This window comes from Vidua macroura, chromosome 12 (genome assembly GCF_024509145.1).
Source record: "Vidua macroura isolate BioBank_ID:100142 chromosome 12, ASM2450914v1, whole genome shotgun sequence".
NCBI lineage: Eukaryota > Metazoa > Chordata > Aves > Passeriformes > Viduidae > Vidua > Vidua macroura.
Window position 1 is genome coordinate 8,031,648 of NC_071582.1, and position 27,771 is coordinate 8,059,418.

At 41.1% G+C, this 27,771-nt stretch overlaps 1 protein-coding gene across 1 annotated transcript in view; it reads right to left on the reverse strand.

Moving 5' to 3' along the window:
• LOC128813355 (neuronal acetylcholine receptor subunit alpha-7) overlaps positions 1-26,913 on the reverse strand; it is a 39,313-nt gene extending 12,400 nt beyond the window's left edge. The window contains exons 1-4 of the mRNA XM_053988413.1: positions 26,727-26,913; positions 25,475-25,614; positions 7,294-7,338; positions 3,415-3,524 (exon numbers count right to left, since the gene is read on the reverse strand). Coding sequence (XP_053844388.1) covers positions 3,415-3,524; positions 7,294-7,338; positions 25,475-25,614; positions 26,727-26,781 — 350 coding nt within the window. The 5' untranslated portion in view covers positions 26,782-26,913. The remainder of the gene's footprint in view (positions 1-3,414; positions 3,525-7,293; positions 7,339-25,474; positions 25,615-26,726) is intronic.
• Between the last annotated feature and the right edge of the window lie 858 nt (positions 26,914-27,771).

Here is a 27,771-nt window from a genome sequence, read left to right on the forward strand (position 1 = left end):
CATTTTATTTTCCCCTTATGTACTTGAAGAACTTGGACTTCAAAAAAATATCTGGGCAGGTTTGTGAAATTTGCAGACAAACAAAAGCTAAATCCAAATAATTATTTACCCATCTGGAGTTGCACTTTTTCCTGTGGTGAGCAGAAGGCTCACAAGTATTGAAAATACTTGCAAGCATTTAATCTGAACTATGAAGAGAAGCAGAGAAGTCTCAGCACTGTGTATGTTTGATGCCTGATTCCAGCACACTGAGGGGCAAAGGCACCTCAGTTCTAAGGCCACTGAGCAGTGTAAGCCACTCCTTCAGTTCACAGCTCATGGCTGGATTCTCCCACTTTGTGTTGCTCTTCCAGCTCTAATTCTTCTCCTTCCACATCTTGGCTGCCTGTTCTTGTGATATTTGTAAGAAACTGGTGCTGCAAAAATCTCTACTGATTGTATTGCCAAATTTGGCAGAGGATACTGGGGAGAGGGGCAGCAAGATCACACACACATTCACACGGGTGCATGGGTCTCATTTCCTTAGACAACCAGACCTAAAGTCCTCCAACAGGGTTCTGTATTAGACAAATAATTGCTGTGACTTGAAATTAATAAGGGTTAGATGATGGAATTCAAATAAGTAGTCAAATTTAGGATGTAAAATTATTCATGCCACACAAATCACTTGTTAAGTGGGAATTAATGACTCCTGGGCTAGGTTCTGTTCTCTTCCTCTGGAGTGGAGGGCAGTTAAACACCAGGGAGCTGATTCTAAGACCTTGCTGCTGTTCCTGGTAATTGGCAAAAATAGAATTTTCGCAAGAACACAAATGATCAAGGAACCTTGATTTCATTGCCACATGACTTTGCCTTTCAGAGGCACATTCTTAAAAGAATATCCAGTGGTAATCAGATTCAAACATGAAATTCTTTTTTTATTAAAAAGGAGCATGTGTTTTTCCATGCTGTGCTTCTAATCATTTCTGAAATGCACTGCTTCTATTGGGAATGCACTAAGTAGCTTAAAGAGACTGGACTGAAATGTAATGTAGTGATAGAAAATAATTTCTGCTACGTTTCCTCTTCAGGGTATAACCACTTGAAAACAGATATTGATTACAGGACATTGAGATGACAAAGCTGGACCTAGCAGATAGAATCCCACTGGAACTTTACCTGTTTATAAAACTGGAAAAATGAAACTCTTAAAATTATATATACTTTCCAGAATTTTTGTTATTCCATTAAATACTGAACACTATGTGGCCATTTGGAAAATAATTCCACCAGAAATGAACACTTTTAATTAGTTAAAGGTGGAAGACAGTCCACATGACACTAACACAGTCAATCCTGGAATTTGTACAAAGGCCTAGATTTTCTTTCCTCAGAAGAACTACAGGTAAACTGGCCCTGCTCTCCACACAATAGACTGGATGTAAAATTTAATACAGCTGCCACAGTTTCTCTGTACTAGGCAGCAGCAAGATGTGTAAGAACTCAAGACATAGTGAAACGTGCATTCATTAAAATGGAAAGTGAATTTATAGTTCATTAATTTCTCTGTAACTGCAGATGCATGTCCCTGGTGAAGCATAAAAGTTGAAAGCATCTATCTCAAAATGGCATGTCACTAGAAGGGAACATCATAATATTCCCAATGTAATTTCAAACAGGAATAAGAATTTATTTTAAATAGCTTTGCTCTCTGACTAAACTCTGTGTAAGATTTTTGGATTAAATATGTGTTTGTAATAGAGAAACTGTAGAATAATTATTTCATGACTGAGTCATAGTTAACAATCTGAAGATTTGAAAACCTGTATTAACAGAAAAATTGTGGCTTCAGTTTTCCAGGTTATTGTGACCCTTCTCATTCTATAAACCACTCCAGCTACAGTTAGTAGGCATATATTAATATGACTAATTCCTAAACTATTACCCTTTCATTTTGGATATACTTAAATACTGAATCCTAAATCATCAAGCACATTGCAAGTCTCTCTCATGTATGTGATATATATGAGGAAAAATATTGTCATAACTCATATTTTTTGGAAATCACTAAATTGCTGTTGTAGAGTACCAATTTTATGGTATACACAGAGTATCATTCATCAGGACAATGGAAATGAAGGAGTCTTTTGTCAGATTCTCCCAAGAACAGTGTCACTTATGGAATCGAGGTAGCTAGAGATCACTCAGTGTTAGCTGTACCTCTGGGACAAGCACTGCCACAATGCAGGCCCTAGAGAAGTACCCCGTGCCTGGCAAAGGCTGCCACTGGTGCTGTTATTCCATTATTACAATGCAACAGCACCTGTGACTACAACACTGAACATAAAGGTGCTCACCAAAAGGCAAATGGGGCAAAAACTGCACCTGACATTGGGAACTGCTATTCTCTAGGTCTTGTTGCAACAAAGAGCAGCTCCTGAAGTGGGAAGGGGAATCAGGTTGATAAGCACAGCAGGGTGTGTTCCTGTGAGATACTTGGCAGAGAAACAAAGGAAAGAACACCATCAGGAAGACAAAAGGTTCATGTCATCTGCACAGGCAGCAAAGCAATGTACCCTGGCTACCACAGAAGAGCCAGTGCTCCATGTACAGAGCAGATATAAGTTCTTTCCAGTACCTGGGCAACAGCACACAAGCCCACAACAACTGCAGCAAAAGGCAACTTGTTATAGAATAGGCAGCTCTCAGTGTTTTATTTTTTGAACTAAATAAATCCCACAATGGGAACTACCATGCAACAGTACAGCCAAAGAATCTCTCAATGTCAGCCAAAGGTTCTGCAGTGGATTGATGGCAATCTGTCTGTCCCTGAAATAGGCCCAGCTCAGAACAGTTTGAGGAGAGCAGCAAATATCTCAGCTATTTTTGCAGCAGGAAGAAAGAATAACACTAAAACTGGACATGGAAAAATGCAAAGATCCTTCCTGGCAATTACCTCTCCTGTCTATAGTGAAACCTAAACTAAACCCTGACAAGCAGGCAAACATCAGATTTGAATTCACCAGTAACCATTTAGACCAAAAAATTTCAGAGAAAATTATCATTATCTATACCATTAAATACAATCTTATAGAAGCTACTCAATTAGAATGGTAGTTAGGGACAATATTGTTATTCACAAAGTATTTGCAAATATGTCCTTCTCTTCTGTGAACAGGAGACTGGTAATTTCCCAGTATTCCAAACACCTAGAAAGTTTTGGAAAATTATTTTAAAATCTAAGCATTTTGATGAGATGATTATGTCATTTACTTGCCTTACCATTGTGTTTGGACAGGGTGCTAGAAAACTTCATGTAGACTCCCTTTCCCAGGAAAGGCAGGAGCAGTTGAGCTTTCAAGGGATATTTTGCAAGTCTATAATTCTATGATCTTCCCTCCATGCCCCCACACACACAAAGAAAAGTGTGTCTACCTGTTATAGAGAAGAATATCGGGCTTCCAAATGAGTCCATCAGGAAAACGGACGTTCTTCACTCCCGGGTATTCCGATACATTCCACTGTAGGTAATGATCTGTCCAGTACTAAGCCATACACACAAAAAGTTAAGTTAGGTCATCTCATCCACTGGTTTACTGTAGTTCTCTAGGGACTGGATGGGCTGAAACAATAGGTGTTCTCTTGTTTAGCTTCAAGGACTGAAATGTTTGGAAAGAGTGAATAAGGCCACCTAGAGCACAATGGAACTCATAAACCCCTAATTTTCAATTCACACTGCAGTGCACATAACAGCCTAGAAGAGATCTGGGGTGCTTGTGGTTTGTTGTTCACACTGTCTGAGATGCCAGTTTGGGATTGAACTGCTTTTATAATTCATACAGTGACTTCCATTAGGTTTATCTTCATAGACAACTTTGTTTGCTGTGGTTGGAAATTCTCAGGTTGTAGTACCTTGCTAATAGGCATGGGGTAGAGCAGCTAGCATTCACAGAAGATGACTGGGATGGCACAAGGGTAATGCCAGCAGAAGGTCTTGGCTGTCCTGGGGCCTGGCATTGGGCAACCTCTGAGGCAGCTGCTCCATAGCACTGCTCAGTCCCACAAGTTTCCTCCCTGGCTGGCACTTCCTGCCCTGGGGCTGCCTGTGCTCCTTTCAGCCCAGGCCTGGCTGCTGGCACAGGCAGGCTGGCACAGGCAGGCTGGCACAGTTGCACCAGCAGGGCTTTGATCTGAGCTCAGTACTGCTAAATCCCACACTCTGCATTGAAACATATGGTGGAGCAGAGCCCCAGACTGCAGCCAGCTGAGCACTGTGGCAGCCCCAGCAAGCTGCTTGCCTCCTGCACTCCAAGGAAATAGCAGCATGAGCTGCTGTATTTTCATGAAATTGAGGTTATACATCACTCCTTACTATGCAAATGACTTGTCACGATACTAGGGTGGTTTCTATTGAGCACCAAGGGTATAAGGAATAAAGTTCAATTCATTTTACAAAATTTACCAAATTTTCTCTGTCTATACTTCATTATAATGCACTTCTCTGTATCTCCATTATTATGTTGTTTACATTAACTTCACTTGGCTGTAGGCAAGTAACTTAGAGTGAGGACTTGTCCAGATTTACCAAGCTGTTGCAATGCCAAATGTTAATTTCTTAAATGTAAACTTTTAAATGGGTGAGTAAATGTACAACATTTACCCCTTCAGTCTAGTGGTCCTTGTCAAAATGTTTGACAGACATTAAGGTCAGGAAAAATTGCCAGTGGGTATTGTGGAGGTAAATGTTACTGGTCATTCTCATGGGATATTCACATCAAAGTGATCTATGTAATTCCTTGTATTACTGTCACAGGCAAGTTTTGATTTGAGGCAGTTAACCTCATGCTGCAGGTACTCAAATACATTCTCGTACCTTTACAACAGCATAAATGACCATTTTGATGCATTCAACACAACTAATAGCATTCATCATTCAGCTTTTCTGAAGTGTTTACTATATTTATTCTTGGCCTGTGCTTCTATATTTATCTCATGATTTTTTACAATGAGTTTGTAGCAAAACCGGACAAAAGATCTGAGTCATGCACTCTTTGTTCCTTTAGCTACAGATAATCCTTTTTTATGGAAATCTTCAATTATTTGGCTCTGTTCATAATTCTTGGTTTCACAGCCATCTATACACAGCTTCTGTAAGCTGATCAACTGCTTCTCATATTTTTTCAGAAGTTTACATGCTTTTTACAGTAAACTGTTTTACATTAACTTCTTGGTTGACAAATGTCGCTGTAATTTTTTTACCACTTCATCTTTGTGTAATGTAGAAGTCCTGAGATGCCAGGATACATCTGTTTTTTCCAAAGGCCAGCAATGTAAGCAAATAAGCTGGGTGGGTTTAAGTCACTGAAAGCCTTGGCTCTTGTGGCTTTGGGTGACTCATCCTCAGGAGCTGCTAGAGCAGGTCACTCACACTCGTGGTGGCAGAGCCAGGACTGGCAGGCTGCATTCACTGCCAGCTGAAGGCATCCTGGATATCAATATATCCAATCATTTCCCATCCCAGCTTACGTTAGGAGTTACCATGGCCACAACACTGTAGCACAGGGTGATGCTGAATGACGTAAAGACAGGCCGAGGACAACAGAGAACTTAATATTCAAGGCTGCATTCGAGATAATGTTAAGCCGATGTTATGGTTGCTCTGTTAGCCCTGTGTACAAAGTGCTCACCCATCCAGCAGGGCATGATCTGCTTCATTTTGCTTTAACTTTAGAGCTGAAGGAGCTGAAGCACCTTTAATTTGGATTAAAATAGCAAAGAGCTCAGGGTGCTTTGGTTAGTTCCAATCTGTGTGATTAAGCGAGGCTCCTGCTATAACTTAGATCAAGTTTTAGATTTTTGATGCTGAACGGTATTGCCATGGATATGCCACCAAAGTGGTTGGATGAAATAATCTGCATGTATAAATACTAGATTTATATTGCCCTTTCTCTCGAGTTATTTTTTGTATTTAAGTATTTTGGGGATAATTATATAAAATACATTTAAGATACATTGTATCAAAATACATTTTAGATACATTGCTGCTTATACAGACATATATATCAAGGAATGCAATGGAGAGGGATTTCAGGGAAAAACGTAGATCATTTAGAATAATAGAATGACATATGTTTGCCTTAAGCTTTGCTTTGAATCTGTCTAGAACATCATTAATAGACAGCTGATTTGCAAACACTTTTATTTTTATGTCTACACAAGCATGAGGAGTGGCTACATTTTTTGGTAGTAACCAAGTGATCTGTTCATTGCAGTCTTAATGTGCAAAAGTGAATAAATCAAAAGAAATACAGAATGTATAATATAATCAAAAATTTCCTAAAGGGAAAAAAAAAACAAACTCAAAAGGATAAGGATGCTGTGAGATAAAAGAGAAGAAAAATAAATTACAGCCTCTTGAGTATGAATTATTGTCTCTTTTACTGGTAAGAAATCATAGGAGCTATGGTCTTTGTAGGTAAAAGCCAAAAACATATTATATTTGACAGTTTTAATTTTGCTGTACAACAGGCCTGTAAAAAAGCATGAGTTGAGTGCTTCTTCCATGTCAGATTTTCTTTGTGAATATATGGAATAGCCATGCTATTCTTACAGGTCATCAGAATAGTCTTTCCTTTGTTTCCCGAGGCCTACCCCAGGGCAAGTGAGGTGCTCTATCTAAAATGTAACAATAAAAGAAAAAATAATGCCTTTAAACTGAATGAACAAGAAACTGAAAGGCGTAAAGTTCGTGCAAAAAGCCATGTGATTGTCTGGAATAACAGAAATCTTCTGTAACTTCCTTTACCTAACCCAAACAGTTTGGTTTCTGTAGTACTGATGGGAATTCAACTAATGGCAAATTCTCATCCATGCTGCTGTAGATGGAGAAAACGCCACATCACCGTCTTTGCAGAGCTTAAGACAAACTTATGGTAGAAATGTTTGTGGATGCACTAGGACTCCACAGGAGTCAGCATGCTAAGAAGCACCTTGTTAATTCTGAGTCATAATGTAACCTTTCAGAGAAAACGATTTTAAAATACTCTCACAAAGTTTTTGAATTGTCTATTATCTCTTCCATTTATTAAAAAGTGAATAAAAATTGACTCCTACCCAGAAATGTTGGCCATGAGTTAATGAGGACAAAGTTGTCTGCTGTGGTATCTAGTGGTAGCAAAGAAAATCTGTCATGGAATTGTGAGTCAACTTATATTTTCTCTACAGACCTGAAAGTTTTCTAAAATTCAAACCCCTCACCAGATTAAACTCTAAGGCTGAAGGGGAAAAACAAACATACTTTGTTTCAAAACTTACCATTTGTAGCCAAATATTCGTGGTTAATACTTGATTCTTTTCATCCTGGAGGGAAGGAGGAGAGGAAGAAGAAAACAAACCACAGCTTAGTACCATAGAGATAAAATAATACCATTAAATACATTTGACTACTATAAAATAACCAGTTATGCTAAAGTACCTTTCAAAGCAATGGGAACCACTGCCACTCACTTATTGGAATGGAAGTTTTCATTTCATGGAAGGATCTTTTTAATTTCAATTTAGCATTACCACAATTGGTCTAACTGTTTCCTGGGGGTATCCTTCTGCCAGACTCTTCCCTGGGGCTCCTTCTTTAATAAAGAGCCTCCAAAGGCAAGGCAGATTACAGCAAGGCTGCCTGTACCACCTTTCTTAGGAGCAGCCCTCTCACTAATTAACCTTATCCAGCAGTAGAAAGAACAATGAGCAAAGTGTGGCTACGCTCAAATGGGGCTAAGCTCAGATGAGGGGTGTTGAGGCCATTCTGAGGAGCTTCTTAACAGGCAAGTGGCACCACTTGTGTCAGTGGAACTGACAAAAAGTGCTGCATCAGCTTTACCAGAAGACTGTTGCCAGGGCAGAATATTATTATTCCTTGAAGGCATTTCCCCTGCACTCCTGTGACTGATGTAAGTTCAGGTGACACAGCAGGCATCTTAATGTTAATGCTGAAGTTGCGGACAAAAATGTTTAATCATATTTCATACAATTAAAAAACCCTTTTTAATAACACAATTTACTAAAGGTAAATTTTCCTCTTCTGTTCTTGTTTTGTGAACTACTAACCAAAAAGGACTCCTGAAAGACCTTTCATTGCAAACATTTTAGATCAGCACATTAGTAGGAAGTTACAGAGCATATAAAATCAAGTATCCTGCAAGGGACAATGGCATTTTTAAAGCAAGAGAAACCTTTTGAGGAGCAGCATCAGTAAATGTATGACAGTGTTATTAGGCTGTGTGTAATCACAACTAAATGTAAGACATACAAATAGAAACATTTTAAATAAAGATGACAATGTGCATGAGTAAAGTCTACCATCATGCACACTCCTACCTTGCTTTAAAACAAAAAGCATAAAACATATGAATAATCACAGACCACAGTTAGTCATTGAGCACTTTTCCTCTCTATTTTCTGCTTCATCACCTCCATGAACCTTTTTCAAAACTATTTCAAGTGGACAACTCATTTAAATGGCATCCTGGGGAAACAGGTCTCTAAGTGCTTGGTTTCAGAAATCCATTATAAAGCTCCACTGAATCTGCATGGTGAAGGCATTGCTGAAGATGTCAGCCAGGCAAAGCAGTAATTAACTTGCACTAGTAGCTGTTATTCTCTAGCGCCACAAACGTTAATTTGGAACCTCTCTCAGCTTGTTTACAGTGTTAGAGCACTACAAAACTAGTTTGTATGGGATCTTTAATTCATGAAGGAAGAAACAATCTTTAAGAGATCATATCACCATGAACTAAAGTCTGTTGAGAAGGGTTGCCAGTTCAGGGCGTGTAAAATCTACATGTTTCTATTCATCATAGGCAATTTTACATGAGATGGAAATACTGCCAATGATAACTTGTCCTCCAAAATAACATCTTCTGAAAGCTCTGTTTGCTTTCAGAACACAGAACTGTGTTCTATGAACATGAGAAGTTCCTATAATGCATTGTCCTGGCTCAGCACCTGAGCAAAGCTGAGAGCACCACTGCTGGGTGGTTTCTCTGCACAGGTATAACTGGCTACTCAGAGGTGCAGGGCAATTCAGAATCCATTATGTTGCAGGAAGCTTGTTTCAGGACTATTAGCTGAATGGCATGTACTTCTGCATGGTTAAATCCTGAGTTAAACTCTCATTTTATTCCCAGTGTGATCTCTTTCTACACATGAATGGCTCCAGCTTTAAATTAGTGATGTTTTAAAAAGTCCTTTTCAGCAGCAAGAAAGGGATTGTACTGAAGCTGGAGTGTTGCTGATGCTGTGCCATGGGAGGGCCTGAGCCCCCAGCACAGGCATGGCAACTATTTTAGGAGTAGCAGGAAGGAACTCTACCATCAATGCAGATCACAGACCCAGGCCAGAGAGCTGCCACTGAGCACTCAAAGTAGCAGAGCTGAGGGGGACAGCAGACTTTTAAATCAGCTGTACTGCTGGCAGCATGATTCAGCTGCCTGCCAGTGCCAGGCACATGGCAGAGCCATCACAGGTTGGCATGCAGGACACTCTGCAAGCATATTCTGAAAGCTAAGAGTTATTCTGAAGTGTGATCTTTCACTCAAACCTAGCTCAAAGAGCCTATTCTGAGAGCACTGACTCAAATGTGACTTGTACTGTGAAGGCAAGCCCTGAGTGAAGATGGCCTGTGCTGTTTTCATGGTATTTCTTTCTGTTATTTGAAGCATTTAGAGCCTGAAAGAGGGTAACATATGAACTGAATATTTTCCACTTGGATCACTATATTTAAGGTTCCATCAGTGTTTGAATCATAAATCCTACCATTGCTCCTCAGATATAAAACCTTTACTGCCTGCTGAGGGTTGGTTTATAGCAGTGTTTTGAGTTTTTAATACTGTTTGTCGGAGCAAACCATTTTCAATATTTTAGTCATTATTGGATTGACTCATCCATCACTAGAGGAAAGGTTCTGATTTTAGAGGGTTTGTCACTCTCTGTGGCCCCAAGTGAAGCTGGTAAAAGGTGGGGCAGGAGACATCCTGCAGGGTTTCTCCCTGCTTAGAAGAGTTTTTTGGACACTGTTTTAAATGCTTTACAGAAAACTACATTAACACTCTTTTCAACAGAGTTGTGCAGTACCTCCCTGTAAAATGATGGGTGGGCTTGAAATGCTTCAAAGAACTTCACCAGTTTTTGTCACTTCATTTTGTAAACACTTACAGAACACTTTGTGTTTTGAACACAAAAACTTTTCTGCTATAAAGGAGGAAAGAAAATTGACTTCACAGTATAATCTGAGTTGTTGGAGAATCTTCCCAATAGAGAGTGAGACCAGACACTGTATCATGCTGTTGGGATTGGTGTGGTTTTTCCTCCAAACCAGCTGCTTTAAGTTACTTGCTATTCAGACAGTACTGGCCAAGTAGCCCTGCTAATGGAGAGTTAGGTTTCCTTGGCACAGTGGGAGGTGGGTGGAGGCTGCTTTGGTCATCTGTATCCATAACTGCAGAGAGGACAGATGGGAAATTGCTACTGGACTGCTTGTCATGTTATTTTGTGGCAGAGCAGTTAATGAAGGGAAAGTAGCTGACATCAGGAGACTTGAATAGTCCTTGATTCATTTTTGAAGGTAGAGGTAATAACTTCTGCAAGTCTTTGAAGGAAATTGCACTGTCTCCATTCTTCCAGTTCCCACGCCAGGTTTTGTCTAGTTTTTAAATTTATATAATCCATCAGACTGATCACCTTTGGAAACACAGTTACCAGAGCCTCAAATTATCCTTCCCTTACCCTGTGTTTGTCAGAATACATAAAAGAGAGAGAAACTTGATAATGCTTTGTGAAAGGTATTAGCCTGGACATTATAAACTCTGTAACGACATCTGTAGACTTTCAAACTGATTTCAGCACATTTAGCATCCACAGTAGAAAAGCTACTTGGCAACTGCAAGGGGAAAAAGAACAAAAATAAAACTGCATGCCTAGAGAGTGGCATGCAGTGATGTGCAGCACCTAGCAAGAAACACATACTTCCCAGGGAATGTAGATTCAATGTAGATTCTTTATGGCTATGTGGTTGAATTACAGAAAAAGTTATGGCTCTTTGAACTGGGCTTAAATTACTTTCAACCTTAACAAAGACTTTATAAGAACATTTTAAGACATCACTTGTTGATGTCCATAATACTGTGTTCCTGATTGGTACCCTCTAGCAAAACTGAAGCCAATAACTGTAGTCTGAAGTTAACAACACTCTGACAGCCAGTGAGAAACATGCAAGACACTTTCTTTACTGATTTTCACTTTTGTTAAGTGACTAACCAGCAGGTTAGTCAGTTCATTAGCTCTTATTGTCTCAGCACTTGCTCATTGAACATTCTCAACATCTTCTGATCCACAGTGTCAAATTACCTGTGCCTAATGACATTTCCCCCCATCATTTAAAATCCTGTTATGTTTAATTTTTGCCTCACATAGCTTGGGGTTTTCTTCCCGTTCCTTTCTAGGGTCATGCACTGAGCTCACTAAACTGTATCAGCTGAAAAAGCCTGAATTCCTACAGGCTTAGTACTGAGAGGATAGGCTGGAGGGGGTGTTAAGCACTCATAAACTGGCCAGGTGACAAAAGATTGGTGCTATGTCCATACTTCAGCCATAATGGCAGGATGAATCCAAGATCCTCAAAAGTCATTGAGAGTAGTGAAAGGGCTGCACTTCCATCCCTGCCAGTGGTGCTGGTGCACAGCAGCTCCCTGTGTGGCCAACCTGCAGGAGAGGCCAGAGCAGAGTGTGCTCCAGCTCCACTCATCTGCAGCCCTGAGAGCACCGTGGTGATCTCTCCATCTTCCCACACTAAATCAGTGTGGGGGTCTATTGCAAATATCCTCTCCATGTGCCAAAACTTTTCTATTAAAGGTGGCTCAGGGCTTCTTAGTCATGAAGACAAAATTGAATTTTGCTATCTCAGTGGTGAGGATAAAAATCAGTTACTTAAAAAAGCCATCCTGGTGCTTCTGCAGGGACACTGAAATGAAGACTGCAGCTGCTGGCCAAGGACTACCCCTAATCCCCCATAGGTGTGGGCTGGAGCTGCAGCCAGTGTTGATCTTGAAGAATGTAGTAGAGGGAATTAAAAAGTGTGGGGAGGTTTGTATATGAATAAAAAGCCAAACAAAGAGTTGTCAATGTGAAAAAGGTTGTTAAAGCAAAATAAAGATGAAGAAAAAGCCAGTGTACATGATTTGTGACATAAAAGATTGGAATTCCTGATGCCTCTTTCCCACCTGACTTGCTTTTTACCATGAAAGGAATAGGCCAGTGCAATTACCCTTCACTTCTCCAGTGGTCAGCAATAGACCTTTTTATACAGTAAAATGGTTTTTACTCAGCTTACAGCACATATTCCCAATTAAGCAGAAAATGCTGTGTAAACAGTTATTACCACTGCATAAATAATGTTAATAATATTCCATGATCCGGCATGTGAGATTCAACATCAGGAACAGACAACAGAATGTTTCTGATTTCTTAAAAATAGCTGTAAAAGACAGAAAAATGTTCAATAAAATGTCAGAAATGAAAAATATAAATTTTCACTGTTGCACCACATTTTTGAGACCATTCTAAACTTAAACACATTTTTATTTGGTGTTTTGACTTCTGCCATACCAATGACATTTTTGTATAGAAGCAGAGCTCTGGCGTTTATGATTTAACCTTGTAGTGGTGCAGCCTCCTGCTGGGAGAGCGAGGCTCCTTCAAAACTACAGCAACTGTTGCAAACTGTTGTTCAGCCAGAGTTGAACAGCGCAGTCAGGCTGCTTTGCCAGTTCTGCGTGACCTGGCCTTGGGATGTTAATGTAAAACGAGGGCCACTTCCTTTACATCAGCTGCTGATTTGCCCTGATTCTGTTGGTGCCAAGAATCCCCTGGAAGCTGGCCCCTAACTAGTGATGTTGCCGAAAGATGAAGATGTTTAGGACATCACCTCCTTTCCCACATTCCACTGCAAAGCAAATTTAGCCCGAGGCACCTTCAGTTAGGATGATACCTGCCTGTCTCTCACCACTGGCTCAGATTCTGGCTCCTTCAGACCTTTAGGGATAATTGCAGCTGTGCTCAGGATTTAGTTAAGTATCTCCTGTAGCATTAAGGTAAGCTTCATAGTGAAATCTCCAAAACCCAGCCTGAAAATATCTTCATTAACTGGTGTGCTTCTTAGTCTTTGATTTAATTTTTTCTAGCTTTTTTAAATCAAAGAATTAAACTATAAAGGTCAACCAAAATGTGAGAAGTTAATTAAAATGAAATTTGAAAACTTCTCTTCCACTGAGCTCTTAGGTTTATTAGATTTGATGGATGGCATACAAATGGCTCTTCATGCAGTCTGCATGCTGGAGGTCTTCGAAATAAATAATGGCTCAGGAGAATTGCTCCTGACTGGGAAAAGTGGAGTTTTGTTGATAGAGATAACACAGCCTGGCACAGATTGCTGCCATTATCCATTTTGATTTTTTAGGAAGGCTGACTTTGGACTGTAAATTTAATGAGGAATAAGGCAATAAATGGGCTATACTGGGGGTGAGATAATTGTAATTACAACTGGTAATTGTTACATATGGGAAACAGGTAGAGTTTCCCTCTATGAACACCTCCTCCTCCCATTAATTTGTGATACAGTGACTAAAGTTATTGAAGTCCTCTCATCTTTAGCATTTTCCTGGTTTGGGCTGGTTTCACTTTTTCAGTTGTTCTTATTTCAGCCCAGGTGTTTTACCTTTTCTTTTCTGATTCTCCTCCCCACCAGGGGAGGGGCCTGAGTGAGCAACTGCCTGCAGTGTTGTAGTTTCTGGTTGGGGTTAAACCATGCCAGGCATATTCTCAACTCAGCCTGCTGTCCTAAGCATGTTCCATAACCCTGAAGGGCAGAGTGGCAGTACCAGATGCAGTGACAGTTCCTCTGTTTCCTGTCTGCATTCTGTGAGTGGTGTGGCAGATCTGAACAAGAACCAAGGCTAGAATGTACAGCAGGAAAAGAGAATGCAGTGGAAGACTCTGTGAAAAAGCTGAAAGCAGAGTGTTAGGGCTAATGACTGTTGTATGTGTAGGCTCAATTTTATAAACAAACCTAAAATATTTGTAGGAGAGGGCCATTGTTAACCCAGTGAAGTTTCCTACATGGGACAGGTGGGATTAAAGTCTGAATCTGCACCCTCATTCTATTTATTTTTTGTTTTGTTTTGGAACTGTGTCCTACTTTCAGTAATGCATCTGCCTGGCCATATTTACTAAACTGTTTCTTCTATAAATCAAGGAGTGAGCCCCACTTAGTAGAAATAATGCTGGATCAACCAAACATTCCAGCTCAAGTTATCTCTCCTTAGCAGAGTGCTCTGTTGGTGTTGTTACTTCAAGTTTGTGCAGCTTCTCACCTTCAAAATATGTCCTATCTTCATAAATGTTTCCTTAACTAGCCTGTAATGTTTAAAGTTCAGTATACAGAAGCTTAATTTCAAAGCCTTCTTATATCATTTTCCTTTGAAATGCACTCCTCCAGGCTGGCCTATGTATACACATGTCATGCCATTTTTAAAATTACTTTATAGAATATGCTGCTTAGTGTTTATTGAGCATTTTCCTGTCTTGATAGTTTGTAAACATGTCCCATCGAGAAAACATGAAATTGTTCAGACTATTTATTCTCTTGTGGGGTTTTTGTTAATTAAATTATTAAAAATGTGAAAATATGAGTAGAAAATCAACAAATGGATTTTTAAAATATTGCTTTATATATCTTCCCTCTAACCTACAAGCACATTATTTTCAGCAAATTAAACACAAGGAAAATTGTGCCTCTCTAGCAAGAGAAGGGCCAGGCTGGGCAGAGCAGTGTGAGCTCAGTGTGAATGGAAATTGGCCCCTGGTGCTGGGTGCAGAGGCTGTGCTTGAGCCACAGCAAGCTCCAGGGTCCATGGCATAGAAAATGCAGGAGGATGCTCTGCAAGTCACTCAGCCACACTCCTGAGGAAAAGCATCCAGCAGCTGGGAGGGAGGGAATGGGAGAGGAGGAAAAGCTCCAGGTGTGAGTGGTGGACAGCTGCCCTAGTTTACAGTCTTGGTCTGTATTTAACACTTGATCCAGTACATATTTAATACAGGGTTTACTATGAGCTTACACATAGCTACAATTCAAACTTTAGTAACTGTAAAGTTTCACCTATGTGGAAGTCTGAAAAAATTGGGGATTTTCAGATATGTTCTGCACGGATATTGAAGCCTGGAGTTCCTCTGCCCCGTGCACTGTTCAGGTGTACATGGAGTGAAACAAAACAGTGAGACAGTAAACCTGAATACAACAGACAAGTATGCTACTGCTTAGAGCTGAAGTTCTGAGAAAGTTGAAACGTTTCTGAAGTTGAAATGCTAAAATATTGCTAGAGCATTCTGTGCTGCTGGGATAGTAGATGTTCATTTTTGGCTTTTTTAATCTTTTTTTTTTTCTTAAAAAATAGAAAAATACAGTCTGAATTTTAACTGGATTAAGGTTGATTTTGGCCTATGAGATAAGGAGTCTGATTACTTTGCTTAACCTAGTTCAGGTGAACTCTGAGGGGAGTTGTTTTGTTTTGTTTTGTTTTGTTTTGTTTTTTTTTACTTGTGCTGTTTGTGTCTGGAAAAGGTCAGCATTTTCTCCACACCAACTCATCTTACATGCTTTTGCAAAAAGCATTTGCTTTCTCCCCAGTTTCTTTATATTGCCTTAACAGAAAGGCAGTTTGCTCAGACCACACACAGAGGTCTCCCCAGATAGATGCAAATCCATCATAGCAAAAAACTGCTGCAGAAAGAGCATAAAAGAGTGACCTTAACTCTGAGTAGAGCATCTGGTGAGGAGCCTTCTTAGGATGTAGGAAGGTCTTTGTGTCCCAGGTATGCTCTGTTAGGTCTGAGAGTTGTGCTGCCATTGGCTGCACTAGGGCTTTGTCCTGGCAGTGGGCTGGAGAAGTGGCTTTCTACAAGCTCCAGGAAAAAGAAGTTGAGATTATAAATATGTGTGAGAGGCTCATGATGTACCATTTTTGTTACCATGGGGATGTAATTGTAACAGCAGTCTGTCTTTTTTTTTTTCAGTACATCATTGTTAGCAAGAGATTGTATTTAGATATGAACACATTCATCTTTGCAAAGACAAGCAGGGATAAGGCATATGAAATGAGCAGAGTATAGCATGACTAATCATATACATCAGCACATCTTGCATTAAAAAATATATTTTGAAAAGGAAGTTGTATTTTTCAAGTTACCTTATGAATTTTACCTTAAGAATTTACCTTATGAATCACAATTAATTGTGACTAATTGTAGGGTTTCACTCAGTTCAATTTTTGAATATAGCATAGAGCTTAAAGTGCAGTTAAATTTCTTGCAAACATGTGAAGTAATAACTGTCTTCTGTTTATTTACAAATAATTCTTGATTCCGGTGTTTCTTGTAGCAGACTCCTGTTGAGAGGACTAAACCCTGAATTAGTGTTAAATACTGGCCCTAGGTGCTGATTACCATTGCCAGTCTAACACAGATAGGCATCCCAGCTCTGAACACATGCTGGAATCTGGGAAGTACCAGCAGTACTATAAGATAAGATCAAAGAATGGAGCCCCGATAGCCCCACTCATTACATGGTGTTAAAACCAGAGGGAATCAAAGCCTTTGGACTTGATTTATCTTCCTAGAGGTTAGCTGCAAAACACTGAAATTGACAAGTCAGATTGTTACACTTCAATGTACCAGCAGACTGAAGTAGAAGGAAAGTGTGTGTGTTATTTCTTCAAGGAGAGAAGAGAAAGTTATGGGAGAGCAGGGAGCTGAACCCAAAGCTGTCTCTTCCTCTCCCTGTGCGTGATCAGAGCACACAGCTCCAGCACCAGCCTGCTGCTGATAGTTCATCTATCCTACTTTTGTGAGTAACAGCAACAAAAATTTCCACACATGACCAGAGCATATTCTCCATGATTTAGCATCAGCTGAAACCTTTGAGGAACACCAGAGTCACAGAGACAGAGGCATCTTACACAACCACAGGAATAGCTCTGTGCACTACAAATGGACATCGGTAAAGCCAGCTTCAGAGGGTCAGATAGCAAAAGGCTATTACTCATCCCAGACAGTGTCTCTAACTATACTACATCCTACCTCGATCTTCCCAAGTATAGGAAAATTAAGCAAGGAGGAGTTGCTCCAAAATTTCTGTGATATGTAACATTACCCATTATCTTGGATGTCTTGGGCTCTCTGGTCAATCTAGGATACAGCACAGACATCATCATGGCAATTAAAAAACTTCCTGGGGAAGGGCAGAGTACCAAATGCATTGCTTATCCTGCTGAATGTCTCTGCAGCTCGACACAGAAGTATTGCTAAGACACTTGAATAACTCAAGAAGATGAGTCATATTACAGAGGTTCTCTTTATTCCTTACCCATCCTCTGATGGACACATTTGAGTGTCCTCTTAAGGGTCTTCCTTTCCTGCTTTCCATGAAAATCCATAATGTCCCCACCCCTCTGATATGCCTGTAGAGAATCACTTACAAAGGCACTGAGAAACTGGGAGCTTAGCTGAGAGGAGTACTTTGATGGAAATCAGCTGTATCTCTGTTTCTTCACAAATGCAACAAGCGTCATGACTAAAATGTCAGAACACCTACATGGTCCTTCAGGCTGCTTTTTCCCCAGCACAAAAGAGCAAATTCTCCTTTGTGAAAAGATTATTTCTGTCTGTGGGGACAGAGATGGAATGAGCACTCCAAAATCCATAAAAATGCTCATCTGAATTTCTTGAGCTCTGTCAGTGCTCATTACTTTTTCTGTCCTCATTGTTGCATTTAGTAGTTTTGGAGATGGTGGGTAAGAGGCCTCATTCCTTCCTTCCTGCCTTCCTCTCAAACCCTAAACCAGCACACCTGTGTAGTTACTGAGAGTAATTAAGCACAAAATGTACAAACACTTCTGACTGAAGGCAGAAAACAAGCCAATAAAAGTGCAGAGTAGCAGTGCTGTGTGATTAAACATGTGCGTGGGTTTCCCAAGTCTGCACAGGGTTATTGATCATCTTCCCTTCAGGGGAGTTTTTTATGAGGAGCACACAAGGAATGAGGAGACAGGATTATAAACCATGCAAATGTGGCCTCACATCACTACCAGAAGATTTGGGAGAGATTAACTGGATGAATATCATATTCTTATTTTGCTGCCAATGAGCAGCACATGGCTTCATGCCATGCTCTTAGTGCTTCACAGTTAGCTGTTGTTGAAGCCAGGATTGCCAGCCTTTCCTTTTTACAGATCAAATTCTAGTTGCAGTAACAGCATGAAAATGCAAGCACAAGCGAAGGTTAAATCTGAATAGACATTTACTTCAGGCTGCTTCTGGTTATTCTTAGAAAATAAATCTTTTAATTTTGAATAAATTAAAAATAAATTGGTTAACACAGTAAAGTAAATTATTTAAGTAATTAAAATTCTAAGTGAATTTAAAAAGATTTCTTTTTCTACATAAGTGCTTGTATAAATAGGCTCCCTGCTGCCCACCCATTGTGAGATCTTCCTTTCTTCCTTTCTTTCTTCCTTTCCTTTCTTTCTTTTCCATTTTTGTAACTCACATATATATTTAGATTGGGAACAGTTGGATTGTTTTGTAGTCTCTTCAGGCTACTGAATATGCTGAAGAGTTCAGGACAAACTGAGGAATTCACATCTGTATCATCTAAATTTGAAGTAATTAACATTTGAAGTAATTAACATTTGAATGTATTTATGTTAATATACTGCTCAGAGATACAGAATTGTTTGCTTCCAGTCCATTGACAATACTTTGTTCAACTGCTGTCAGCAATATTAGATTTGTAAATGACTGGAAACTTTTGGTAGCGTGTGCTTTGCTGAGAGAAAAGCAGGCACTGTATCCACAGAGCACTGAGAATGCAGCCCTGAGCAGGGACAGAGGACAGGAACAGAAATACCACTTTGCTTTAGCAGCATTTCCTGCCTTCCCTTGCCATCATCCCCAAAATTGCTGCAGCACATTCCTGCCAACTTACAGACCCACACAGATCACACTACAGGAGTGGGGCTGGGGCTGTGATGGTTCCTTGGGAGCTGCTTTTCCCCACATACTTCACCCAGCCCACAGCATCCTCCCACAGCACTTCCAGAAGCCTTCCCAGAAAAGAAATGGGATCAGCAGGGGCAGCCACCTGCATCTGAACTCCCTTCTCGTGCATGTTGTCACTGCAGTCAGAGGCAAATCAAACCCAGGAGGAGCCCAGGTAGCTCCCATTGTTCTGTGCACAGCAGAAGAGGTTTTCCCAAGGAGCAGCAGGTTTGTGGAGCAGGTAGGTGCTCTGTGGGAGCAGAGACCAAACCGTGCAGCCAGGGCTCCTCCTGGGCTGGGACAGCCCGCGGCTCTCCCAGGAACGCGGAACAGGGAAACCATCCAGCAGCCACACGGGACTGGGAACGCTCAGCTAGCACTGGTACTTCAGGGAGCCAGATCCTTCCACTAGCCAGAGACAAGAACATGCATGAAGAAATACAGGTCTTTCAATCTTTCCAAGCAAATTACCACAGATCATAACAAGCTGATCCATATTGGTCAAAACAGAACATGTGAACTTGTGTATCAAATAGCGACATCTCGTATTTGAACATGACAGTCTTTTTAAAAAAGGAACAACTCTGAGTATTACAAGGAGTATATTCATTTCAGTCCCAAAAACTTCTGTAAATTAAAATCTTTGTATAAGACCAAGTATTAGCCAGATCTGACTCCCAGGAATTACATCTTGCACTGTAATTTTGTTTCATTAGCTGATTACTGAGGACTACTAATAATTAGTAGGTGATGTGACTTTGCAGGTTCTGTTGTTCTACTAAGAGGCCCTGTGTAAAATGTGAAGGCTTTATGTGGTGGTCCCTGTGCTCTACAGCAGTGTCACAGAGGAATCTGTTTCCTAGCACCTTAGCCATGCTTTTCACAGGAAGGTTACAAGCCCTTTTCATCACAACTGACATAGAAATAGATGTTTAGTCACTTTTTAAGTTAATGGGGTGTCCATACCAATGCAGTTAGAAAACAAAATATAAGGTACTGAGTTTTTATGATTCAAACTGATTATATCACAAAAAGTAAGAAAAATGTCTGAGAAACTGCTTCACTTTACTCATATTAGAAAGAAAACACACACAAACAGAAAAACTTGGCTGATTCATAGTACAAAAAAGTTCCAAACATCTCTCCTGTGGAACCAGAAAGCAGAATATAAGTTCTGATTTTCACATACAATTAACATCTCTAATGTCCTCAAGTGAACTATTATCAGGAGGGTTTTTATAGCCTTTAGTCAGTCCTTTTTTCCTTCCCGCAAAATGCCTTTAATTAGTGTACATTCATTGCTTCCCATTCCATCCTACACATCCTCCTGTGTTTAAAATATCTTTCCAGATCTAAACACTGTTTGAGGACACTAGGTAAAATGCTGACAGAAGAGTTAAAAAATCCAGAAGATCTTTAAAAGCACAGGAATGATGGACAAATATCACAGAAATAAGGTTGCGGTTTCTCTTAGTATGTTAATATCTCACCACAGTAGGGTAGGGAGAGGTGTTGTCTGCTTGTTGAAGTAGAGCAATTATAAGAATATTTTAGACTCTTGTCTGATCTGTTCTTCAGATTTTGTGGAAAAATAGAATACTCTGTTTTCTGTTATAATCCAGCAACTTTCATGGTATTAAATTAACTAAAAATATCAGAAGGCATATCCCAGCACCTTTCCAGTATTCTAAACTCTCAGGAATAAATTATGGTGGAATGGAAATGGCTGCAAGATGAAAGTGCAAACAGTTTCTCCCTTGGTGTGAAAAAAGTTCAAGCAGCAAACTGAGAAGAAAATAAAGCTAAGAGAGATTTTTTTCTAATGTACACAAATGAATGCTAAAATTAAAAGAATAATGCAGATCTGATGAGCTTCTGCCACAGACATTGTTTGCAAAGAGGCTGCTGAGGTCTGATAAACAGCTTAAGAACTTCATTAGCACCATTTTTCAATGAGTCTATTGATTTGGTTGTTTTTATTCGTTTTCCAGATTTAAATTTCCTTTTTTTTTCTCTTTTTTCCTTTTTTGGCGGACAAGATGTTTGTTTTATAGTCGTTTTCTTTACAGAAGCTGTTATGCTTCTTTGAATGATAGCATAATTCTCTTTTCAAAATTTCAAGATATTTGCCATTACTGTCTTGCCCAGTGGGTCTGGAGTATTGGACTGCAAATACTGAATTGCAGATCCTTATGCAGAGGCTTTGCAAAGCCTTCTATGTAAGTCCTTGTAGTCAGCTGGATCACTTCACTTTGTAAAAGAAAACAAGGACAAAAGCCCTTGAATATCTAAAACTAAGTCATGCAAGTAACCAAGGGCAGTGTAGGATAGGCAAACTTTGACTACGTTCAGATAAATGTAAAAAAGTTTGCGTGCTTTTCATTTATCCTTTGGTCTGCACAAGTGGGTTGAACAGCCTAAAGGAACAGAATTTCCCTTGAGATTCTGCTGCTGCTTACTACATACAAACAACTATTCAGTGCTTTTCTTTCCTCTAACTAGAATTTTTTTAAAAAGGGAACAGGAGAAACTGGAAAATAAGCAAAAACTGTTTTGTAGTAAATTATTTAATTAGCCAACAAGTATCTTCAGGAACCATGAAAGATTCCTAAGTAGTGTTATGCAACACAAGTAAGAATATGAATATTCATGTAGATAAGTAGCTTAATTCAACTTTCTTAAATAAATTATTAAATGTTGATTCTAAAAACTTAACTAATTTATGATCAGAGTAGACCAAAATGGTCACACTCATACCCACCAAAATGTTTGTCACTTCTTGTTGAAGAAGTCACAAGCTAAGATGGTATTGATCCAGCATTCTCCCAAGTTTTGCAGCTTGAATCAGAGAGAGAGCTTGCTTGTGTTTTTTGAAATATTTGACATATTATCATGTTAGGTGAAGAACCATCACAGGTAGTTTTGTGAGCAGTTTAAGCTAATCTAAAGCTAAAATACAGGTGATGTAGAGAATTGACCCCCTCAAAAAAGGATAAGGTAATTCTCACTCAGAGAGTCAGTGGTGCAAGCCACATTTGTGGGAGCATGAGCCCAGAACTCAGAGAGATTTCTTCCAGTAGCAAAGGCTTGAGATCAGCTTAGGGCACTCCCAAGGTGCTGCCCCAAATTCCATATAGAAAGCTGGTAAAAATTCTAGATTCCAGCCAGAAAGCTGAAAAACTTCTATATTGAGAGTGAACCTTTGACAGCTACTCTAAGAACGAGTACTGACATGTGGGTGTACCAAGATTTCATTCTCTGGCTTTCTGCTATGTTATTCAGAAATATACACACCTTGCTGGAAATGGTCAAGAAATCTAGAATACTTCACTGAAAGTACCTATTATTATTATTATTATTATTATTATTATTATTATTATTTTCCTGAAGAAGAAAAGATGTCTCATTTTTCTAGGACTGTTTTGAACTGTTCCCAAGTTGAAAAATAGGAAATTATGCTTAGATGTTAGGAAAAATCTACCATGATGGTAGTTGCATACTGACTGCCCAGGAAGGTTGTGGAAACTCCTGGACAGGGGCCAGGAAGGCTATCAAAGTGGTCAGCACTTGACTGGACACAGTCCTGAGTAGCATAATCCATTTAAGACATCTTTGCAGTAGGGGAGTGTACAAGATGACCTCTAGAGGCCCTGTCCAAACTAAAATAAGACTGATTTTTCTACTCATTTAGATAGCACTAAAAATTGCATTTGAACTATCACTCTGTACCTCAATATATTCCAGTTCTTCATGCTTGTGTCTCAAAGAAGCCATTTGCAGTATTAATGTGTGACCACTTAATTTCTAAGGTTTCATCTTCTGACTTTTGGTGATGAAATACCTCTGATACTCTCTCTTAATTGTATTAACTTACAGTTGATACAGATGTGTCTGTTGTAAAAAATGCTAGGCTAGGCACAAACTTCACATCCTCATGCTCACTGCATTTGTTTCCCTACGCCATTCAGTATTCTGTATGAGATGTTGCAGAGTAGGAAAAGCACTGCTGCTGCTGCGTCTATTCTTAGTTTTCCCTCCAAACCAATAGGGAGTGGCTGAATGTTCTCCTCTGATACTATTATTTAGATGGATGTTACAAGAGAAAACAACACTGTTAGAAGGTATTTAGCTCCATACAGTGTTTAAAAATGTAGTGGCTGCAATTTTTCAGGGTGGAAATTATATCAGTATATTTCAATAATCTGGTTTTCAGAAATGTATATGCTGGAAATTTTCCTAAGGCTAAATTAGGTTAAGATTCTATGCCAGCACTGAAATACCAGACAAGCAGAAGCCAAAGACCAGTCCTATGTGCAGATTGAGAGGTTTCCATGAGGTGAGAAGTAGAGAAAAATAAATAGCTTATCTACATACTATTCTTTATTTTTACTGCCATTGTACTGAAGCTATGACCATCCATTGCCCCTCTTCCTCCCCCTCCTCAAAGGTATGCCTTAGTCTTTGTCTCTTAAGATTTTTCTTTTTGAAGTCCTCTCTTTCAAACCTTTTACTTTCCATTTTGCATCCCATCTTCTTCCATCTAAATTCCACCTCTTACAAATTCTTTTGCTGTATCTCAGGCCTACCATGTACTCCCACTTCTCCTCTAAGCACTCCCTTAGTTTCCTAGTTCTCCTCTTCAGTAATACATCCCCAAACTGCACTTTTCTCATGCTGCCCCTGCTCTTCCTCCCCATTTAGAAACATTCTGTATAATTTACTATGCCAGCTTGCATTCTCATTAGATAATTAATTAATTCTATTTTCTAGTGAACTCCACTAGACTGGGGCAATTGGCACTTACAGATCCCTCATTATGTACTGCTGATACCTGCATGCATATTAATGTGCAATACCATTAAAAGAAAAACATATCTGAAACCATGGGGTAGAAAATTGCTAGTTTTAATAGGACAGGTTAAAACTAGAAATACAAGGTAGGAAACATCCATTGTATTTAGAAAAGATTTCATATACTGTCTCCCCTTTCCTGTCAGCAAAGTCAGAGTGGAATGGAAGAGACATCACCTAAGGAATAGCAGCAACCAGGATCCAGCCTGGCTCAATCTGTTCTGGCAGGGATTTGATGGATTGGCTCTGGAGAGGTCTAACTCCCAATTAGAATCAGTGGCTATCAGCTGAGAAGCCATTAAAGTGAATATATAAACTACAGGAAGGTATGATGGTGACATGTTTTGTTTCTAGCTTGTTAAACCAGTAATTGTTATTGCAAATAGCTGTCATTCCCACCAGCATTTGCTTCTTGTTGACAATGAAGAAAACACATTTGTTTTATAGTGTGAAGCTTAATTTACTTCATGGTTGGTTTCTTTCTTTGACTGTCAATCCCAGATCTCAGAGAAAGAAATGCAGTGAGTTTTATGGCAAGCAGAATGAGCTGTAACTAAACAGCCAGTAAAAAACCCTAAGGTTTCTGACTGACTGTGAAGGGTGGTTCTTGAAAGGCATATAGGATCAAAAGCTCCCTTTTGAATCATATTAACCAAGACTGCCAGTCATTGACTACATTCAGATTGGCTAGTGATCTGTGGATATTTTCCTTTCATTTTGTGTGGGTTTTAATTAAATTTGACAACTCCAGAAGAAATTATCTCTGTGTCTTGAACTTTAGGCATCTGATGGGAAGATAAAGGAATTTTGAGGTTAAGTACATTTTAAGACTTTAACTTCCTTATTACTTGTAATAGCTAGTTGAATTCAGTAAAAACAAATACTGTAAACCCACTTATATGCTGAGTTGCATCTCTGTGCCACTGTGACAGAGTGAAGCTTAAATTAGTCATATTTGAACCCAAAAAGATCCTGCAGTACATTGTACAAGTACAGCACAGGAATACCTGTTGCTATACCAATCAAATATGGTTGTAAATGCAGTAGCTATTTAAGCATATAAAACGTAGCAATCGTGTCTAGATACCAAAGGAAATAACACAACTTGGGTTTTGGCTGGGATTTCCTCTCCCCTCCATCTTCCAAAATAGGCAGCTCTTAAGTGACCACCAGAAATCAAGAACTTTGGTTTTGCAAATCCCTCCCAGACTATACTGCTTGTTGGTTCTAAGGACAGTTAAGGATTTGAAAAGCAAAGTGTGCATTTTGAGCTCCCCTTGAAATATTTTTTAATGCTAAGAATGTTGGGAATTTCTGACAAGAAATAGGTAAATTGTACTTCTGAGTTTAGTTCTTTAAAGATGCAGACAAAATTTGACATTGTGTCTTGAATTAGCTGTGCTTTCCAGTTTCTTGTAATCTCCTTTTGCTATCTCAAATGTCCTTTCTAGGAAGGAAAAAAATCCACCCTTTGAAACAGTTTCCTAGAAGGTTACAGACTTACCACATCCATGATCTGCATGAGGCTGAGAGTGAAATAGACAGTGAGGGGCTGGGAATCATTTGCAACTGGTCGCTCCAACGGATTGTAATTTTTCAGCAGCTCCTTGTAAAGCTTCCTTTGGAACTCTCCTTGCAGAGATTCTTTGGGCACAGGAACAAAAAGATAAATAATAAGGATTCTACATCAGAAAAAGCTCAGGCATGCTTTTTCACTCCTATCAGATATTATGTATCTATTATTACACCTGCTGCATTCCCAGAAAAAATGCCACTGTATTTAAAATAGTTCATTAGCTACTACAAAAAAATCCTAATCACAAATGTTCATCCAACCTATAAGGGGGATTGCCTCTTTGATCATTTCTTGACTGGCCAGGAGTGATACATTCTAAATGCTAATGATGCTTTCTCAATGTACACACCCTTCGGTCCAGCAGCAAGAAGTGATGAAGAGAAAATACAGTACCTGTGATTTGACACCTGTCCTGGCATAGCTATAACCAGAAAAGCAGAACAGAGAAGGCATCAGCAAGACAATGGGAGAAAAATGGCCACAGGTTAGACTGAGCACTGCTCTCAGGCTGCTTCAGACAGAGAACTCTTTGGGGCAAGTACACTCCGCTTTGTTCTCTGTTCATGCAGTTAGAAATGAAGTGGGGTACGGCATTCCTGGCAGAGATGATAGACACTAGATTAATATACATGCTAATATTTGGGGATTTCTGTCCTTTTTACACTTCAGATCCAGGGAGGATGCTTGTTCTGCCGGCTTTCTGTGGAGAGAAGGAGCGGGTCTACATGAATGGAGCAGAGTAGACCAGGGACAGAGGCAGTTTTCAAATGAAGGGGAATGTGAGACAGGGTAGGAACAGGTTCTCTGGACGTGAGACATCCCTGTCCCACTCCAGACGGACCTCCCTCTTCCCGATTTTCTTGTCCTCAACTCCCCCCACAAAAAGCCGCACCCTCTGCCCTGGGACATCCACCATTTAAGTCCCTTGACAGAGTTCGGTCCCCCATCCCCACCGTCCTTCTCCCGTGTCCCTTCCCGGCAGGTCCCAGCGCTGGTCAGCCCTCAGTGCAGCCCGGGACGGGACGAGCCCCCCGCAGCGGTGAGGCTGGGAGAGGGCAGAAGGGGACGGCCGTGGCCGGAGAGCCGCCGTGCCAGGAAGGACCCGGGGCTGCCGTCCCCGCCAGACCCGCCCGCCCCGCCGCGGCTCCCGGCGCTGCCCGCGGGGCCGGCGCCCACTCACCGCGCACGAGCCCCGCCGCCGCCAGCAGCCACACCGCCAGCTCCTGGAGGCCCATCCCGGGAGAGCCGGCACCGCGAGCGACGGACACGCCAACAGCAGCGGCGGCTTCTCCCGCCGCCGAGCCCCGCCAGCCCCGAGCCGCGGATCCGGGCCGCTGGGAGCCGCCGGCGCCCTGGGCACCTCCGGCAGCTCGGCCCCTTCCTGCGCCCGCACCGGAGCTCGCCCTACGGCGCCGCCGGCCCGGGCGGAGCGGAGCGATGCTGACGGCCCGCCTCCCCGACCTGCCTCTCGCCTGATGGATTTCCCTCCCTTCCCTAATCCTCGAGCGTCTCCGGGCCGGAGGGGAGGGAGCGGAGCCGCTCGCAGGCTGCTGCGGCAGCCGGAGCGATGCGGCGCGACTGGGCGAGGGAGCCCCGGCATTATAGAGCCGAGAGCGGGGGCGGCCCCCTCCCCTGCCGGGCAGCCGCGCCCGCCCGCACCCGCTGCCCTCCCCGAGCCCGCAGCGGCACCGCGGGGAGCCCCGGCTGCTCGGCGACGGGAGAGCAGGGGAGGGGAGCCGGCCCGACCGCCCCGGGGAGCGCACCCTGCCCGCGGTGCCCCAAAAACCAAAGGGCGTCAGCCACCCCCGAGCCCCCCAGCGCTCCCCGGCCTTCCTCGGCACAGGTCGTTCTCCTTCACCATCGGCAGCGGCTGCTGCTGTCGTGGGAGGCGTGAATTAGTCCAAAGGGCGCAGAGTGCCCCGAGCAGGTTAACCCATGCTGGGGGTGAGGAGGGCAGTGGAAGGGGAAGGCAGCCAGGGCACGGACCAGGGCAGGGCCAGTCCTTGCTGGCCTCAGCCAGCAGCTTGGCTTAGGTCACATCTAGGGGTGATGAGCAATGGCCACAATGATGTTGCAGACATGGCTGTTAAATCCCCAGCAGAGATGCAAGGCTAGGGGCTCAGGTGCTGGATGTTTTATCTAGATATAGGAAAAAAAAGCCATGGCCAAGGGGCATTGTGTTTAGTGTTTGAGAAACACATGACAGTAAAATGGTAGCTGAGCTC